A 20,634-nucleotide genomic window follows, 5' to 3' on the forward strand; every position below is an offset into this window, starting at 1 on the left:
TAGCATCATGAAGTTTTACTCCATTTCCCATTACATTGATTTCAAACTAAATAAAAAAGGCACTGATCCTCAAAGGGACTACGAGGAGTTTCAGAAAGCTGAAGTGATTTCACGTTTACGGGAAATCACATTGGTTCTGTTCAGCACAGGGGAAACTCAACTTCAACATCTGAGCATCCAGTCCTCTGTTTATTAGACCTCTTACTGTTATAATAACATTCAGAGTCTTTAGTTCATCTGTTTGTTTTCTTCTTTCCGAATACGACCACTTCCTAGATTAATTGTGTTCATTTTGTCTTCTCAAATATATTAGTTATATTTTTCTTGTGTTCAGACATTGAAATCAAGAATGATGTTACCTGTTTGACAGCTTCGACTGTGACTCCAGTCTTCCTCAGAAGCGTCATCCGACGTGCTGCTGACGACCACTTCCTGTTTCTGATGCAAAGTTTTGTAGTTTGAACTATTTAAATATATTTTCCATGCATTAATTATCTCATATACTCGGTTGGCAGTTTATTAGGAACAGTCAGTTAAACAAACAGCAGCAGTCCTGCAGCGAATCCTCCCTCCATGATGGTTTTAACGTTCAGTTTGTGTTTAAACTGTTTGACAGAGACGTTAAATCAACTTTATGGACTTTTTTTTTGTAGCTTATTGCATAAATAAAATCTGCTTCATGCATTAATTATTATAAACACGACGCTGCAGCTTAAAATAAGGATTGAATTCCAGCTGTGTGTGAGGACTTTTGAACGTTACAGCTACAATGACAATGTCAGTAATCGTAATTAAGTCTATTAAAACATAAAATAAATGGAAATGGAAACAAATCAATGCAAAAATAAAAACTGGAGTCACTCTGCAATAGTCATGTCAGTTCTTACCGAGATCAACCAGCTTGTGTAACGCACATTATCTACTGAAGATCAGTAATAAAAGGCACCACAGCTGGATTTATGTGGCACCTGTGAGGTTTAACATCCAGATAATATCAATTATTATCTTAATTTTAATGCTTTTCATGTCACTGACAGACACTTAACACCCAGAAAACAAGAAAAAACAAACCTCACCACACATCAATAACGTCGACTCCTCATCTTCTTCCTCCTCCAGAGTCTCCGGGTCGTTGTCTTTGTCGTATTCTTGTATGAATCAACCACCACATTAAAACTAACCTTCAGTTTTAACGTTGGACAGAAAGTCCAACACCTGAACCTACGGTACGGTGGCCCGGAGAGCTCAATCTACACATTTGCATTAAGTCCAGAAACAACAGAAGATGTGAACCTGCTGGGACTTTTCAAAATAAAAGCACTGAACCAGTTCTGTTTGTTTTTGTTTTTTTGTGATAAATGTCTTATAGTGACACATGCTGCTGCTGTATCAACTGTTTCTTTATTGGACTGGATTTGTTTTTTTGTTGTTGTTTTTTTTAACGTTTTTCCTTGGCGTCACTTAAATTTAAAGCTGTCCTCAGAACAGAAGAAGAATAAGAAAAGTCAGATTCATTAGGAAAAACAAGACAAAGGACAAGAAAACATCAAACGTCTCCGCTGCCGAACATCTGCTACAGATTCTCGTTGTTGTTGATCCGTTACCAACTTTATTTTACTCTTGTTAAAGGTGAATTCAGTCGTTTTTTTTGTTTTTTTTAACTGTATGTACATGTTATTCAGATTAAACCGTCACACTCCCCCCCCGCTGTGAGAGATAATACATCAAATAAACGACAGGTCTGTCTGTCCGTCTGCAGCCATCCACACTCACACCTCCCACAAGAATCAGTGTGTACTAATGTCACATGATTTGTTTTTATAATCCTTTTTCACTTTAATGAACACCAACTGTAGTTTTAAACAAAAAAACAAAAAAAAAGTAAACAAAAAAGAAAAAAAATCAAAAAAAAAAGAGAAAATAATAAAATAAAACAACGACAAATGTTCCGGTGGGGGAGGGGAGGGGAGGTGAGGTTCAGGTGGAAGAGTCTCGACAACAGGTTGGATGACTCGTCGTGGGTTTGTTTTTGTCCAAAAAAAAGAAAAAAGAACCACATCAAATTGTAAATTCTATATAGATATACTCGTTCAACAAGTCTGCTGCATAATTAATCTGTCACATTAGATACATTTTGACGTTGTTGTTGTGTGGAAGTCACCTCATCATCATCATCATCATCATCATCATCGTCATCATCATCGTCACCACTTCAGTGTTTTTAGGAAGTTACCGCAAAACTAGTCGACCCAATTTAAGGCTTTCCAAGTTCGACAGCGGAGTTAGAAGTCGTCGATCCGTCACGTCACACAAAGTCTTCAGTCAGACTTCAGCCGGACTTCAGCCGGACTTCAGCCGGACTTCAGCCAGACTTCAGCCAAACTTCCGCCAGATTTCAGTCGGACTTAAGCCGGACTTCAGTTGGACTTCAGCCGGACTTCAGCCAGACTTCAGCCAGACTTCAGCCGGACTTCAGCCAGACTTCAGCCAAACTTCCGCCAGATTTCAGTCGGACTTAAGCCGGACTTCAGTTGGACTTCAACCGGACTTCAGCCAGACTTCCGCCGGATTTCAGCCAGACTTCAGTCAGACTTCAGCCGGACTTCAGCTGGACTTCAGCCAGACTTCAGCCGGACCTCAGTCGGACTTCAGCCAAACTTCCGCCGGACTTCAGCCAGACTTCAGCCGGACTTCAGCCGGACTTCAGCCGGACTTCAGCCGGACTTCAGCCGGACTTCAGCCGGACTTCAGCCGGACTTCAGCCAGACTTCAGCCAGACTTCAGCCAGACTTCAGCCAGATTTCAGCCGGACTTCAGCCGGACTTAAGTCGGGACTTCAGCCGGACTTAAGCCGGATTTCAGCCGGACTTCAGCCGGACTTCAGCCGGACCTCAGCCAGACTTCAGCCAGATTTCAGCCGGACTTCAGCCGGACTTAAGTCGGGACTTCAGCCAGACTTCAGCCGGACTTAAGTTGGACTTCAGCCGGACCTCAGCCAGACTTCAGCCAGACTTCAGCCTGATTTCAGCCAGACTTCAGCCGGACTTCAGCAGGACTTCAGCCGGACTTCAGCCAGACTTCAGCCGGACTTCAGCCGGACTTAAGTTGGACTTCAGCCGGACTTCAGCCAGACTTCAGCCGGACTTCTCAAACCGTACAAGGAGGCGTTTCCTGATGTTACTTCAGCATGAAAAGGCCTCGAAAAAAAGTAGTGTTGTGATTTTTCTTTTCTTTTTTTTTTAGCTTTTGTTGTTTCTTTTTATCCTCTTTCTTTTCTTTTCTTTCTCCTCAGGATATATGATTATCTCCACATTTAAATAAATCACTGCATCTGATGTCTTATATATATATATATATGTATATATTAAAAAAAGCACGCCAACACCTTCATATCATTTCATTTCATCGAGGTGGAAGATAAAGAAACAGGAGTGGTGGAGGGGGAGGAGGAGGATTAAACGTGTGTCGATGATGATTCAAAGAGCTGCAGGAGGAGGAGGAGGAGGTGGAGGAGTGGAAACAGGTGATCATGAACTTTTCCATTTAATTCTTTTTAAAGGAACATCGTCCGCAAAAAAAAAGAAAGAAAAAAAAGAAAAAAAAACAAATGCTTGCATTATTCAGTTTACAATGTAGTACCATGCTAGCGCTGCTCAACTCGTCCTAATCGGTTTCTTTTTTTATTTATTAGCAATGGAGAATCAGTGCTGTTGGAAACTACAACACACACTACTGTCATTAACCCCATTCTGCCCAGGACAGAGGAAGAAGGGGAGGGGGGGGAGGAAGGGAGGGAGGGAGGGAGAGAGGGAGTGAAAACAAAACGACAAATAATTTGTTTGTGCAGAAAACAAACAGAAGTTAACAAAGCAGCAAATGCAGAAAATCACACTTCATGCATTCAAAACGAGAGGAAATAAACAAAGAGGGGGGAGGAGGAAGAGGAGGGGGGAGGAGATGGGGGAGGAGGAGGGGGAGGGGGTTCACAGTTTTCTCAGCTATGACACAGAGGTGAAGGGGGGAGAAGGAGGGGAAGGGGAGCGGGTGATGCAGAGGAACAGGAGGAATCGATCTGATGCGAAAGGCGGCGGCCGCTCCGGTGTTTTTCTTACAGAAAAGAGGAAGTCGGTGCGATGCGACCTGACTGCCTGTTGCCGCGGCGACCTGTGGGGGCAGAATGGGGGTAAAAACTAAACATTCGTGGTCTGGATCTAACTGGATTTTCATTTTCTTATTCTTCTTATTGGTTATGATGACGTAGAAAGAGTCTGTGTGTTTCCAACGCTCGGTGAGATTCTTGGCTTTTTGTCGTCTTCGGGTTCATCATAGAGTTTATTCTGTAGAGAAATGAAGCCTGATGCTGTCACAACGCTCCGGGGGAGGAGAGGGGGGAGGAGGGGGGGGGCAGCTATGATGCTGGGAGGTCCGCGCTGGAGGAGGAGGGGAGGGAGGGGGGAGGCGGCTCAGACTGGGGGAGGAGGGAGAGGAGGAGGGAGAGGAGCAGCTCAGACGGGCGGAGCTTTGCGCTGCAGTAGATACTGGTGGATGTCGTCGGCGTCGCGCTTCAGCCAGGCGGCGTTCAGGTTGATGTTCTCGCAGCACTGCTGCACCGTGCGCTCGGCCGCCGGCGCCGGGTGGCTCTCGAAGAAACTCTGCAGGAGACACAAACTCAAATTCAAACAACTGGTGGATTACAAAACTGCACAGCTTATGTTCAAAATTAACAACAACTTGCTGCCTGACTGTATTCAGAAAATGTTTAATCTAAGACAAAGCCATTACAGTCTCAGAGGGGTGTGTATATTTAGAAAGTTAAAAACCAGAACTAACACCAAATTACAATGCACTACGGTAACAGCTGTTCATATATGGACGAAATTGGAGAATGACTTAAAAACATGCAATACCATAATCTTATTTTAAAAAGTACTTAAAAACAGGATGATGTTAATTTCTATAAGTTAGAGTAATGAGTGGTGACAAGTGCTATAATGCTGCTGCTATTTTTGTTTTGTTTTGTTCTGTATGTTTGATTGTCTTTTTCTTTTCTTTTTTTTCCAACTTTTTTGAGGAGGAAGGAAGTAGGGGAGGAAGAAGGGAAAGGAGAAGAAGAAGGAAGGGAAAGGAAAGGAAGAAGAAAGGGAAATCAAATCAAGCAGCTTCTCTCTTTTCACTCTTTTGTGACTGCTTATTTATTTTATTAATAAATAACAAATTGTAGTTGTAACAGGGTAGGTGTAATAAGCTGCTTCAGCCTATTCGGCCCAAATTTTCTTTTTCTCTTTACTTATTGTTTACTTTGATCGATGTTATTTATTTTATTTTTTCTCTCTGGTTTGTTAGGGTTAACCCTCCTCTCCTCCATGTGCATTTGTTTCCAACAACGAAGCCGGTGAGAAATCAATCCATGGAGCGGTGGATAACGTTATTTATCATGATTTTTGAATAATCGAATACTCATTCAATGGAAAAAGAATGGAATAGGTCTTGTTTATGAGGCGATCGTCTCATCTGAAAAAATGTCAACGTCCCTTTTTATTGTGGCAGAAGGAGAAACATGGAGAGACTCGTACAGCATCAGAAAGCTCTGTGTGAAACTGAGGAGCAGCTGAAACTCTGTTAATCTGAACCCTGACGAGCTGTGAGCTGGTGACTGGTGTCGCTCTGCCCTCTAGTGGCCACAGACTACGACTGCACCAGGATCACTGCTCAGTGTGAATCCTTCCATGAGTTCACTGTCATGTCGTTTACCATCTACACCATGTAATTTAATTCTGTAATGTGCAAATTTCCACAGTTAGTGTCGTCTCAAATTGAATCCTGTTGTTGTACATCAACCAGGAACTAACTACCGGCTCGTTTTGTTTGTAATTTCAATTAGTGATAATGAACGTATTCCTTTTTTTTTTTTTTTTGCGCTTGTGTGCGTGCCATAATAAATCAAATAAATAAAGACATGAAATGTTTCATTCTGTGTGTAATGGATCTACATAATGTATTAGTTTCACTTTTTGAATTGAATTACTGACATAAATAAACTTTTCCATGATATTCTCATTTATTGAGATGCAACTGTATGTACTTAATGCGGTAACACTTGATCATAAGTACACACTGTTAAGCATTAATAAATACTGAATTCTTCATTTAGAACACATGAATACTCTTCAGTATGTAGTTTATAAATACAGTTAGTGCTTATCAATGATGAATAAAACATGTTTAACTGTGTTTATAAACTATATACTAATGAGTATTCATGTGTTATAAATGACGAATTCAGTATTTAAAGGGACAACGAGGAGTTTCTATTTGGTTATAAAAAGTCTGATATTAAAGCTTCAGTTGGTAACAATTATTCAGTCATATTTGCTGGAATTGTCACTATATTCTGATGGTCAGACATTAAATGAGTAATTTAGGACAAAATCCAACTCCTCTGGCTCCACCTACAGCCTGTAATCGTATTTGCCAAAATCCACCGCGCCCGACGATTCTCCACCAGTCAGGTAGAGGGAGCAGGAGGAGCAGCCAATCGCCGCTCCTACACGTCGTGCTATGGATACGGTACATCTTTTTTTTTTTTTTTTTTTTTCTCTGTGGGTGCGTTCATGGCTACTTTGTGTGTGTCTGTGTGTGTGTGGGGCGCTTGGCAGAGGTTCATAAAGGGACCTGACGGAGTATTGTCTTGAAATTTCCGACCAAGTCGCGGAGTTTACTTTCACTTTCGTCAACTTACCAACTGGAGCTTTAATGTGGATGAATCTCCGTTACCACTTGTTAATGGTCCATTTTAGATAAATCTATGGTTTTGTCTCTATGGTTATTTTGTTATTATTAGTGGTGGTGGAAATGCTGGGCGAGCCGACCAGCGTTTCTTTACTTTCGGTTTCGTGGCGAGTCATGAGAATAACGCAGCTGAATCGCCGTTTATGGTGGGAACTACGACGGTATGTGATCGTCTTCCAACCTCTGACTTTAATTCTTGATGAATGAAAACATGAGTCTGTCTTGCGCCGGTCAAAGAATTTCACTTCACTTCGCTTTTCCAAAACTCCTCGTTGTCCCTTTAAAGTTTAACCAACGCTTCATAGTGTGTCAGAAACAGGAAGTGACCTTTTCTTTTCCTTCTGGCGTTTTCAAATGTTTTTTAAAAGCAGCCTCACCTTCACTTCAGCAGCCATTTTGTCGATGGCGAATCCGTCGACCGTGAGCTGTAAGAGACGAGAGTGACAAGAGAGTGAGAGCAGGAAGACGTAGACGTGGCGTTCCTCCCGTGTGGCTGCGGCGCTCCGTTACCTTGATGAGCCGTGATATGAGGAAGCCGCCCTGGTAGCGGTTGTACAGCTCCTCCCAGTTGTCCTTCACAAACTTCCAGGCGGCTTTCCGACCTTGTTTACTGCTTCCTGCCACGCCGCCGATTACCGACACCGTGTCCTGGGGACGAACCTCTTCCTGTCGGGGGGTTTAGAGGTAGAAAATTAACTAATAAATACAATAAATAAGAGATGCTGAGACTCTGTCATTAAACTTTCACTTCCTATGTGATGGTTGTTAGATTTATGAAGGTTCATCGCTCCACTCCAACTGTTTAGAAAATATCTGAAATCTCTCTGAAGACAGATTCACTAACAAGTGTTTTGGGGGCTGCACTGATACATTTCAATCACAAGCAGTTTCATTTATTATGGTAATGGCAAAAAAAAGGGCCGTTCTTAATTATGTGGAAAGAGGAGTCAGTTCCCACTTCTGAGGTGTGGCTCATTTATATCATTTAAACAAGAAGCCTGAGGCATTTACAATAATTTGGAATCCAATTAAAGGTCCAGTGTGTAATAATTGTCAAGACGCCAATTTCTTTTGGAAAAAATTATTGCAAAAAATCAAGATAAGGTAGAAATTCATAATAAAAAATGGGAAAAACTTATGTTTGAGTAAATGCATATTAAGTAGTTACTGTACATTTAATTTTAGTATGTTTCACATCCCTTTTTTTATTTTATTTTATTTTATCTTTTTTTTACTTTTCTGTCCTGTTTTGGTCCTGCTTTATTATGTTGTCAGGTTTGTTTTGTCCTTTATTTTCTGTTTGTCTGTTCTTGGTCAGTGTATTGTCAGTTTTATAAATTGTGTACGTCATTGCCTGTTTCCATTAAATACATAACAATAAAAAATTTTTAAAAAACTGAATACACTACCCATGAATATATTTGTATAAGTGTATAATCGCTATAAAATAAAGTTTGTTTGGTTTTTGTAGCCTTATAATTATTCTTTTATACATACATATAGCAAGGGTCTTACCCCCATTTTACACACTGGACCTTTAAAGCTTTCATGACTAGTAATATTTGGTATTCTTAATACCAGGTATTTCTGTTTTTTTGTTTTTCTGGCTCGCTCATGTTGCGTCCCTCTGTTTTTGTAGTGTAGTGTAGTTTAAGCCCCTTCGCTGCATCGGTATCACCAACATTATGTCTGACATCCAAAGACCAAAACACTCTCTTTATTTTTCTTTATTTTCTTTTAGCAATTTCATATCATTAGTTAATATGTTTGTGTATTTATTTCTTAGCTTCAATAAACATATGTAAACTATTAGGGCTGGGCCGATATGCTTTTCTCCCGATTCAATTCTTCTACGATTTTTTGGATGGCGATTCGATTTAAACTGCGATTCTACGATATTGCCGATTCTCTCGATTTTTAGTCTTTAGCATTTTTAACATTTATCTGCACACAAACACTGTAGGAGCCTATAAATTAACATACTCCATTATAAAGTGAACTTAAACCCTTTTCAAAACCTGGACTCTCTGTTTTTCAAAAAAAAAAAAAAAAAAAAAAAACGATTTAAAAACAGTCAAAAAAGATGTTGCGATATTTATGTGAATCGATTTTTTCTCCCACCCCTATAAACTATACAGTAAACTTCAACATCAACTTCAAACTTCAGTTCCTGTTTCCCTTTATAACTCCTCACATCTGACTCAGACTCTTCCGTGTATTCATAAAACCTTTAAAGCAGAAAAAAACGTTGATGTCATGGTCATTTCTGGTCATGACTCAGCGTTAAAAAAAAACAGGAGTTCAGAATAGAAGCCGGTTGTTTCACTTCCTGTGAGGAGCGGGGTCATAGTGGAGGTCACACCACACGTACCGACAGGGCGAAGTTGAGGACTTTCTGGATGAGGTCGGGGGCTGAGATGGCGCCGAGGACTCGCTCGATACGGTTCTTCTCCTCCTGCATGTCGGCCTGTTTGTGGAGCTGCAGAGAGAGAGAAGAGAGGGAAGAAGAGGAGAGGTAAGAAAGAGAGGAGAGGTAAGAAAGAGATATAGAGACGACTCAATAGACCGAATCTCCTTGTTATTTACATTCTACTTCCTGGTAGAAAACCAGCACGTAACTTGAATGAGATCAATAGTAACGAACGAGAGTTTAGCTATATACAGGGTTCCTACAGCTTAAGCCAAGTTAAATTTAAGACTTTTTAAGACTTTTTTAAAGCCACTTGAAACGAAATTTAAGACCGACTTCATAATAAACACAAATGCAGAACCCCCCCCCCCCAAAAAAAAACACCACATCAATTACATAGGGTTAGGGACAATTTTACCCACTTCCAAGGTAAAGTGACTGCTACATGAACATTGGATTGTGTCTCTTTCCAGCTGTCCTTTCAAAATAAATGCATAAAAAGTCTGAAAAAAAAAAAAACACTGACTCGGGAGCTGGTGGCGGTGAGAGATTTAGCGTTGACGGCCGCCACTAACTTCTCTATGTCGGATTGTTACCAATTATTTTGAGATTTGAGACTAATTACAATCATAACATACCGCTTACCATGTGTTAACATTTTTAAGACCTTTGAAAAATTGATTTAAGACATTTTAATGCCAATTAAGGCCTTGTTTTTAGATTAATGAATTCAATGCCTTTTAAGACTTTTTAAGGATCCGTAAGAACCCTGTATACATCATATTTTTCACGCCCTATCACCGTTTAGACAAATCTGAAATGATTGAAGAAACATTACTATTTCTGTGTGTGTGTTTTGTGTTGCTATGTGTTGTATTTATTCAGTTTGGGGGAATCACAGTGTCTAGAAAGCATCAGTGGCTGCAGCTGACAGGGACAGCTAACGGTAGCTAAGCTAACGGCGGTAGCTAAGCTAACACCAGCTGTTAAAACCCTCCCGTTGTGGGACACCACATGAAACTACTCCAGTTAGCTCAGTCATGTTGGAACTCAGATATCCGCTGGAGAAAATATTTGTTCATGGAGCGTTTATTGAGTCACTGAGTTATTAAAGTTAAACAGGTAGCTAACCGTTAGCCCGGCTAATCTATGATAACCATGACTAATTACAAAAATGTGCACACAGAAATAGTAATGTTTGTCCAATCATTGGTTTTATAAACTTTACAAACATCAGATTAGTCTAAACGGTGATATAGTGACATGAAAAAGTAGATAAATATAGAGAAACTCTCGTCCGTCACTATTGTTCTCATGCTGGTTTTCTACCAGGAAGTAGTTGTAAACAACAAGGAGATTCGTCCTATATGTCTGACAGACTCTTATTCTGAAAGGAAGCGCCAGTCTCACCTTCATCATGGTGTCCAGTGTGGCGCTGTCTCCGTGTTTGAGCACCGTTAGATAAACCTGGACACACACAAACACACACACACACACACACAGGTCAGTGAGTCATGATGGGGAATAACATCCTCCTCTGTTTAACACACACACACACACACACACACACACACACAGATACACACAAGCTGCAGAAACCACAACACACCAGAGGAGACCGACCGACACCAGACAGAGAGAGAGTGAGTAAGACAGAGAAACAGAAATTGTGTGTGAGTGAGAAAGAGTGTGAGTGTGAGAGAGAGAGAGTCTGTCTTCGAATGAGAGAATGAAAGAAAAAAGCAAGCGACAGTGTGTGTGTGAGAAAGAAAGAGAGGAGAGAGAGACTGTGGTGTGTGTGTGTGTGTGTGTGTGTGTGTGTGTGTGTGTGTGTGTGTGTGGCTCAGACAGTGTAATATGTGAAAAAGATGTGAGAGAGAATAGGAGGGTCGGAGGTCTGGTCTCCACTGGTCTACAGGTCTGAACTGGTCTTTTATTTCTCAGTGTTTCATCTGATTTGTTGTTTTTCTTCTTGCTTTTATTAATTTACTGTATTTTAACTTTCTTTATTTGACTGTTTTTATATCTGTTGTGCATAGGGATGTCACAATGACAAATTTTCTTGGTACGAATATTGTCAAAGAAATAATCACGCACGGTATTACAATTATCACGATTATTATGCATTAATTAATTTCACAACACTATTAATGTGTAAAATCAAATATAGTGAACATATAATTACATTACTTATTGTTTACACAAAATATTTCAAGTATCTATTAATATATGACCAATTATTAACCCCCCAGGGGAAGTGTTTTTAATATTCAGGTCATAAATTGTCATCTATACCAAATGTTTACGTTTATTTTAATCGTTTTTTGTTTTATTTTGTTGTTGTTTTTTTAAAATACAAATGACACGCTAACATTTAAATTTAAAATTCAATGTTACGTTAAATAAATGAACCAGTATCTGTGCGTTTACCTTTATTTTGGAGCACATCTGCCGATATGGTTCCGACATCATCTTTTTTGGGAAGTGACGTTATTTAGGAATCTTTACGATTAATTAATTGTGGCGTTTAATACCATGATTACTAGATATCGTGACATCCCTAGTTGTGCAGCACTTTGGTAACCTTGTTGTCTTTAAAATGAGCTGTACAAATAAAGTGGATTGGATTGAACTGGTCTCTACAGGTCTCTACAGGTCTCAGTCTCTACAGGTCCTGGTCCAGGTGTGAACTTACCGGGCTCCGCAGGTCGGCCGGCAGCACCTGCTTCCCCTCCACGTGCTCCTTGAATCTCCGTCTGGCTTCCTCCAGTGTTGGTTTGTGTCCCGCTTTGCCCAGTTTCCCCAGAACCAGACCTCGGAGCAGAGCGTCCAGGTGACCTGACACACAGGGAGACAGAGAGACGTTGTTAAGGGGCCGTGTCCACCAGACGCGTTTTCAGCTCTGACAGCGCTCTCAGTGCTGCTTTCCCAGCGCTTAGCACTCTCTCTCTCCCTCGTCAGAACGCCGCTGTTGCTAGGTTACAAAACGAGTCCTCTGACACTTCCGTGTTCCGGCCTTGTTTAATGTAAACACTACAACGAGTGTCAGAAATACACAACAGCATTAGCAGCAGCTTTTGACATGGACCCTGAGGTCGGCCTACCTTCAATACAAGTGTGGGTCATGATATAAACCGAGCCACGTCTCCGGTTGTGTTGCTGTCGGTAACGTAAGTCCCGCCTCTTCTTGATTCTGATTGGTCAGTGCGGGGAAAAGTGACATTGACGAGCGTAGCGCTGTTCTAAAAGTTGAACAGATTTCAACTCGAAGCGCTCTGAGCGCCGCGACAAAAAGAAGCAAGCGCCCAGGGCGTTTTACCGCCGAGGGCGCTGAGCGCTGTGAGCGCCCAACTCAATAGGGTTTGAATGTAAAGTAGACGCCCAGAGCGCTGAAAACGCGTCTGGTGGACACAGCCCCTAAAGCAGAAGTAAGCGGAATATTTGTGTTAATATGAGTCTTAAATACCCCTCTTCTTATATAGAGGGTATGCGTTTACGCCACGTTGCCCTCGGCAACGCCCCGTTCGATCAAAACAAACCTCCCTCAACGTGCTGGCAGATAGCGGTGGACTCATAAACTGGATAAAATATCTTATATCAAAACAAATTGATGTCAAAAGGAATCGACAGCCAGCTCCACAAAACCGTCTGCTCCACGGACACTGACCATGTGTTAGAGGACTAGCTGCTTTTATTCTGAAAAACTCTGACCAGTCAAACTGTAGGATGTGTTAGAGGACTTATTTATCTGTCTAAACATCAGAACTATGACACCTGAAACTGTAAACACAGCTGATCCATCGCTCCAGTGAATTTACTTTCCGTCATTGAGAACAGGTTGTTGAATGTAACTCGGTCAAAGTGAGACGAAACCTCAAGACTTTTAGCAGCTCTGTTAGGTCATGCTGCTTTACATCAGTGATCATCAACTGGCGGCCCGCGGGCCGAATCCATCCCGCCGAACCTTCCAATCCGGCCCGTGACTGAGTTCTGATAGTTAACAAGTAGCTATTATATTATATTTCTCGGTCTCTGTTGGTGTGCACCTGTAAGTCAATGCGCTGGGATAAGGAAATGCCGCGGTACCTAAAGCACCATGCCTGAAGTTTAGGGAGCTGCTGGACTGCAGGGTTTCCCTGCCTGTCTGCAGAGCTGCCTGGGTGAGTTTGTCCGCCGCCTTGGTTAAACCGGGTGTGCATGGGGCCGTTCAGATGTAGCGTCTCAAACCCATTCAGTGTAGATGCGCCGTGTCATGCGCGCTCACAACCCAAAAACGATGCGGTAGCGGCGGGTGTTTGATGCCACGCGGTTGTTTTTTTGTGCACGTCCTGCGGCGCACGGACCTGCTTCTCCCTCTGGTGTTGTGTCCCGTTCCCCCTCGGCCTGTGTCTCTCCTACTGTTTCCCACTGAGCTCTGCCTGTGTGTAAAAACGTCGCCTCCGAGATGTAGAACCCCCCCCCCCCCTCCTCACCCTCTCCGGCCCTGCTGTCCCAGCCCAGCTCGAGGCCGATGGGGGTGAACAGGTCTCTGATGAACTCCTGGATCTCCTCGTGGAAGTCTGTGTGCGACAGCAGCGAGGAGAGGACGCCCAGGTTGCAGCTCAGGTCGCTCCACACCGTGTAGTTGGGCTCGTTGACGAACGCCTCCATCAGCCGCAAAACCTCCACCGTGCTGATCATCCCCGCACGGGACTACACACACACACACACACAAAACACACACAAAACACACACACACACACACACAAAACACACACAAAACACAACATCATCATCATCATGTTTACAGCCGCAACAATTCATCAATTAATCAAACAATAATCGATTATTAAATGGATAGTTCAACATTCAAATTGGCCCATTGCCATAATCCCTATAGTCCTAGCAGTAGGTTCGTTACCTTTAATTGTCGGTGCAAGTTGTTTTTAGAACGGCGGAGCAGAGCCGTGAGCTGCTCAGAGCTACGCTACGGAGGCTCATTATGGGATTTCTTGGTTTTTCCCTCATCAAACTCATCAAATACACAATCCAACAACTCCACAACGCTCTGGTGGACAAGTTGTGAGCTGCACATTCACCACGCTATGAGATAATAACACAACGTTAACAGACAGAGTTGTTTTAGAGGGAAATACAGAGACTGTTGATGAAAAACTGTCCCTGAAGGCAACGTGCATCAGCGGTTTTGCATGAATTTACCTTGATGAAACCTAGAAATCCCATAATGAGCCTCCGTAGCATAGCTCTGAGCAGCTCACGGCTCTGCTCCGCCGTTCTAAAAATAGCTTGCACCGACAATTAAAGGTAACGAACCTACTGCTATGACTATAGGGGTTATGGCAATGGGCCAATTTGCAAAAATGTTGAACTATCCCTTTAAATGTATCATCTAATAATCGGTTTGAGTAGTTTTTAAAGAAAAAAAAATCAAAATTCTCTGATTTCAGCTTCTTCAATGTGAATATTTCTGGTTTCTTTGTTGCTTTATGACAATAAACTGAGTCTCTCTTTGGTTTGTGGACCTTTTTTTTGACCAAACAACTAATCGATTAATCATTTACATGAAATAATACAAACTAATCAGTACACAGCCCTTATCATGTTTCTGGCTGTGGTTTGACCTGATGATGTCACTTCCTCTGGGTCCTGATAGGATCGTAATCGACGTGTAACTTCATGTAACAGGATCAGAGCTGCGGTTTGGTTTTGGTTTTGAGCTGCGACCGAGATAACAGGATAACATCTCAATAACAAACACACTTCCGCTTTATTTTGAAAAGATTTCTGCTCTGGGTCAACACACGAGGACGGAGGAGAAGCTGCAGACAAACTGAAAATATAGAGTTAGTTACTACTGAACTTTGTACTTTTACTTTTTAAAAATCATTAACTCATAAACTAATCACAGAAAGAAGAAATAAATCTGGTTTCTGTTGAATTATAAATTAATTAGAGCTATAAACGCCCTGTGTGTCTTTTAATCACTAAATCCATGAATGGAGGGTTAGTGTTAGGAAATTTGGAAATAAAATATCTTGTGTCTGAAACTAAAACAAATGTTACTGTAATTGTAAAAAATAAAGTTGTATATTGTAAAAACTGTTGTAAACAGAGTTTGAAACAGAAAGTAAAACATGTGAGTTACAACTCGTGTTTCAGCCCAAGTTTCCCACAGATCGGTCACTTCCTGTGTCAGACACAAACTGTCCCTAAAGAGAAATAATCACTGATTCATTACATTATATTATATTTAGGATCTAAACTGTTGATATGTGATATGAACTTCCTGTTCTTGTTTTCATTCACTGACCCAACACTGTTTTTTCTGCCTCAGTGTTTCCTGTGAACTGGAAAAAAAACTCAAAACTCAGTTACACAACAAATCAGAATCTGGATTTCACTGGAAACTTTTTCCTGGAAAATAAAAAACGTGTTCTTTCCAGATGAAGAGTTTCCTCCAGATCTTTCTCTTTCCTTCGTGACCCGATCTAAAACCTCTGGACCTCGATGTGTTGGTCGATTTTTATTCATAAAGTGTTAAAAGTCAAATTAATCAACAGAGATTATCTAAAGCTTCATTTCAGCAGTTAAAGCTTTTTTCTTTTGTTTTTGATTTTTAACTTAAAATTAAGTGTTGTTTCCTTTATTTTATTCTATTTTGTATTATTTTGTTTGTTGTTTTGCTGTGTTATTTGTGTAATTAGTATTTATAGGTGAGGTTTAAAGATAAGCCCAGAGTGGGTTTCTACCTCACCCGCACATGTTTTATTTTTTTTTATTTCATTTATTTTATTCAAATTAAACTTAAAGCAGATATCAGTGGAATGTTTTTGTTAATATAAGTCCTAAATAGTCCTATTTTCCGTCAGCAATCACTTACATGAAGTATTTCAGCCTAAACACGAGTCTCTCCGTCACTCTGCTCTGCTGTAACCCGAGGAGAAAATTTTCCTTGTGGGATACAAGTGTTATCCAATGAGGGGAGAGAACGGCATGAAGGGCTGTGTGTGCAGCCAAGGGATGCGCGTGAATGTGGTGACGTAGCACGAGGACCAATTGATGCCTGACAAGGGCGGGGGCTGCTAACTCATGGTGCGTTCAAGGAAACTCGTACTTTGTGTTTTTCCTTCCTGTGAAGTCATACCAGTTCGATCTGGTACGAGTTCACGGGTCGGAAGTTACGAGTGGCCGTTATAGGGAACTTTCACAGACAACAGGACGGTAAAAACACGAGCTACGGGTTACCTGGAACGCTACCAAGTCGTAGTTGTGACTTGAAGCTGTAACTTACGGTTTCAAAAGCCTGCCTTGAACACAGCATTAGCCGAAACGGCCGTGCCGCTGTTATCTGCTTTAAAACTTAAATTTCTAAAAATGATTACTATAAATTGGATGAAGACTGACCCCCCTATGATCACTCAGTGGTTACAGAAAGTAAAACATATCTACATGATGGAAATATGACTCCCCAATTACAGCTAAAAGTATCTGTTTTTATGAGAAGGTGGACCCCAGTTACCGATTATATCGCTTAAGACTCTTATACACTTTTACTATCTAAAATACCCCCCCCCTTTTTTTTTTGGAATATAGAACCAGATAAAATATGTGCAATACCCTTTACAGTGCTATTCGTGTGACAGATGAGACCCAATCTCAAGATGTTCTGATCTGTTTTCCTTTGTGATGTTAATTGCCTGTTAATGTGCATAAAGGCAATAAAGTTAAAAAACAAAACAAAAAAAAAAACTTAAATTTCTCTGCCGAGTCGACCGGGAACAAAACTCAACACCACTCTCACTTTACTCTGCTTTTAAAGGTTCAGACTGTCGTTGTTGTTGTTGTTTTGTGTGTGGAGGCTTAAATCAGGGTTCCTATATATTTGAAATTTCCAAATTCCATACTTTTTCCAGACCATAATTTCCAGACTTCTCTGTAAAAAAAATTCAAATTATTTGTGATATTTGAGTAAATAGTTGTGCATTATATAATAAAAGTCATGCAATTAATAATTTGTTTTCATTATTCTGAATGTGTATGCCAATGTAACTAGCTATAGGTACAATAGCGCATACAAAAACAATTAACCCAGATAACTTCAGATAAGACCAAACCCAGATAAGTATTAAGATAAATATATTTCCATACAATAATTTCCATTTTCAATACTTTTCCAGACCTGGAAATGTATCAAATCAAATTCCATACTTTTCCATACTTTCCATACTTGCGTAGGAACCCTGTTAAATAAATAGATTTATTATTTATTTATTTATTTATAGAAATTAATTTGAATTTATTTGAATTTGAATTTATTTATTGAGGATAGCCCCTTGAGATGAATCATCTCATTTTAATTAATGAATTAAAGATTGAACGTGGTTGTGGTCCAGTTCTGTCTGTTCTGCTTCAGTGAGTTTGTTTCCACTGAGCCGCTCAGAGCCTCATCACCTGATGCTGATTAACACCGGAGGAATAAAACGGGGAGATGATTGTTATTGTTTTACAGCGTCTGTGTCTGTGTCTGTGTGTGTGTGTGTGTGTGTGTGTGTGTGTGTGTGTGTGTGTGTGTGTGTCCTACCAGGGAGAAGAGGTCGTTCTGCAGGCCCAGCCGGTCCACAGGCTGCAGGCTGAGGTCTCTAATGCCCGGCAGCAGACTCTCCAACATGGACGAGCTGTACTGGATGCGGTAGAAGCCCACGGTGCCGGGGTTGATCTGTGGAACAGCAGCAACATCTGGATCACACATCTGGGTCACAACTTGAGACAGTGCAGATTAAATCTTCCATCTATTTGCAGATGTGCGACAAGTAAATGTGTCGTTTTGTTTTTCTGTTCACACTCAAATCCGTCAGTGCAGGTGTCAGACCAAGGTGTGTGAACAAGGAAATGGAAATAGATTTGCTTTGCAAGTTGATTGACAGTTTACGCCCCTAGATTTTCTGCTTGTGCTCCTAAACCTTTGAGTTGGGAGGCCGGTCCACTCTGCTCCTGGTTAAAGGGATAGTATCATTTTTTTTAAAGTGGGGTTGTATGATCTATAAATAGCCCCTAAGTACTTTAATTGCAGTAGAAGACTCTCTACACTCCTCCCGTTAGCAACGCCAGCCCATAATAGCCCTGTCCAGAGATTTACAACATACAGTGTTGTGAACAGACCCAAAGAAACGGCCTATTTTCACGGCCTAAAAGAGGTTTTACCTGAAAAAAAAATACACAGTTCCATTGTTCACTATAATATAATTTTTTCCAGCCCTTCAAAGTGCAGGAAAAACACAGTTTTTATTTGGACCTAACCAACTGCTGATCGGCGGGCGCTAACCCTGGGCGGAGGGATACGTGAGTTGGTTAATTGTGGCATCTGTCTAATATTCACATCGAATGGCGGTGAATGTTTAGCATTTTCTTGTCTTTTATTTCCCAGGTTTGTAAAGTCCTGCAGCGCCACATTATGTAATAATGAAATACATTTTCACCTCGTGATGTAATAACGCCACATTTTGTAATACAATTCTTGAACACAACTTCACCGCATTTTGTAATAAGTTGTTGCATTAGTTATTACAAAATGCAGGTTTTGCACTTTTTTTTTAAATGAAGAAAATGTAATGATTTGGTGCAACATGGAACAACTTATTACAAAATGCGTCCAAGTTTATTACCTACTGCGTTCAAGAATTTTATCGCAAAATGTGTCAGATTATTACGAAATGCAGCGTTGTTACATCATGAGGTGAACATTTATTACACTTATTTCCAAGAAGGTTAAAAGCAGAAGTAAGCGATCCGGTGGTTTTGTCTAACTTCCTGTCAGCAGATGGAGTTAGCAGCCCCCGTCCTCGTCCCTACGTCACCACATTCAGGCGCATCCCTTGGCTGCACACACAGAGAGGACTGCCCCTTTATGCCGTTCTCTCTCCTCATTGGATAAAGGTTGTAGGATACAAGGAAAGTTTTCTCCTGGGCTCAGAGCAGAGCAGAGTGACTGACAGACCCGTGTTTCAGACCAAACACTCTATAGAAGTGATTGCTGTCGGAAGATACAACTATTTAAGACTTAGATTAACACAAACATTCACCTTACTTCTGCTTTAAATATGTGGAAAAAAATAAAACCTGGAAGGAAGACTGACTGGGAGCAGAGATGAGGACGAGTCCATGTGGATCAGCAGCATCACAGTTGTAGATTAAATCTATTTATAGACGAGTGTCGGCTGCTTGAATAAAGGGCCTGTCCCAATTCTCCCCCTTAAAACTTCCACTTGGTTTTGAGTGCCCTCAACCGTAAATTCCCCTCGTTGAGGGAAAGTGGCTGGAAATCTTTCCCTATGGAAATGGGACACCACTAGTGTAGTGAACGTAGCGAACGTGATAACATACGTCACATGTTTACAATTCTACCGGTGGAGAGCGCTACTAGTTTCATTCAGGAAAAACTGTTGCGTTGGCTGTGTTTGTTTATCTCAGTCTAAACAATTTTTGTAATTAGTCATGGTTATCATAGATTAGCTGGGCTAACGGTTAGCTACCTGTTTAACTTTAATAACTCAGTGACTCAATAAACGCTCCATGAAAAAATATTTTCTCCAGCGGATATCTGAGTTCCAACATGACTGAGCTAACTGGAGTAGTTTCATGTCGTGTCCCACAACGGGAGGGTTTTAACAGCTGACGTCCTGATGCTACCACCGTTAGCTTTGCTGCTGCTGTTAGCTTAGCTACCGTTAGCTTAGCTACCGTTAGCTGTCCCTGTCAGCTGCAGCCACTGATGCGACACCGTGATTCCCCCAATAAATACCACACATAGCAACACAAAACACACACACACAGAAATAGTAATGTTTCTTCAAGCATTTCAGATTTGTCTAAATGGCGATCGAGCGTGACAACGGGTAATTTCATCTTCCACTTCGTTTTAAGCCCGCATCGAACCTCACTACATTTGGAGGGCTGATTTTAAGGGCAAAATCGCACTTCCCCTTCCTCCCTAGAGTAATGGGACACCCTACCCCTACACGTGAATGCGCAAAATGTAGGGTTAGGGCAAATATTTAGGGCTAGGGGGAGAATTGGGGCAGGCCCAAAAACCCATTCTCTGTGCTTTTTGCTCTGTTGCACCTCTGATGAGGTTTTATTTGGAGCAACAAACTCATCATCATCAACAGTTGAGTTCATTAACAGGTTCCACCCAGGAGAGGTGGAGCGAGTCTCATTCTGCTTCCTCTCGTCACAGCGTCACCGGACGAAGGAGCTGAGTTACTGTAGGAAATTAGGGTTGTTCGGTATACCGGTACCTGACGCATTTAAAACTGTACCATACTACTAATGTTTTAATTTAGGAAGAGTTCAGATTAATATGTTATAGTTCTAAGATTTTCTATTAAAATAAAGTCAATAATGACATTTTTTGTATTCTCTTTTTATTTGGAAAAAAA

At 41.1% G+C, this 20,634-nt stretch overlaps 2 protein-coding genes across 2 annotated transcripts in view; both read right to left on the reverse strand.

Moving 5' to 3' along the window:
• The window catches only part of LOC146992575 (uncharacterized), a 103,628-nt gene that overhangs the window by 35,605 nt on the left and 47,389 nt on the right, over positions 1-20,634 (reverse strand). The window lies entirely within an intron of this gene.
• Positions 3,115-20,634, reverse strand: part of LOC146992577 (puromycin-sensitive aminopeptidase-like) — a 19,692-nt gene continuing 2,172 nt past the window's right edge. Inside the window, exons 2-9 of the mRNA XM_085788634.1 lie at positions 17,781-17,948; positions 13,672-13,891; positions 11,895-12,037; positions 10,610-10,666; positions 9,161-9,268; positions 7,300-7,455; positions 7,167-7,214; positions 3,115-4,652 (exon numbers count right to left, since the gene is read on the reverse strand). Of these exons, the coding sequence (XP_085644760.1) occupies positions 4,506-4,652; positions 7,167-7,214; positions 7,300-7,455; positions 9,161-9,268; positions 10,610-10,666; positions 11,895-12,037; positions 13,672-13,891; positions 17,781-17,948 (1,047 nt within the window). The 3' untranslated portion in view covers positions 3,115-4,505. The remainder of the gene's footprint in view (positions 4,653-7,166; positions 7,215-7,299; positions 7,456-9,160; positions 9,269-10,609; positions 10,667-11,894; positions 12,038-13,671; positions 13,892-17,780; positions 17,949-20,634) is intronic.

Source organism: Trachurus japonicus, chromosome 1, assembly GCF_045865225.1.
Source record: "Trachurus japonicus isolate A0001 chromosome 1, Traja_1.0".
Lineage (NCBI taxonomy): Eukaryota > Metazoa > Chordata > Actinopteri > Carangiformes > Carangidae > Trachurus > Trachurus japonicus.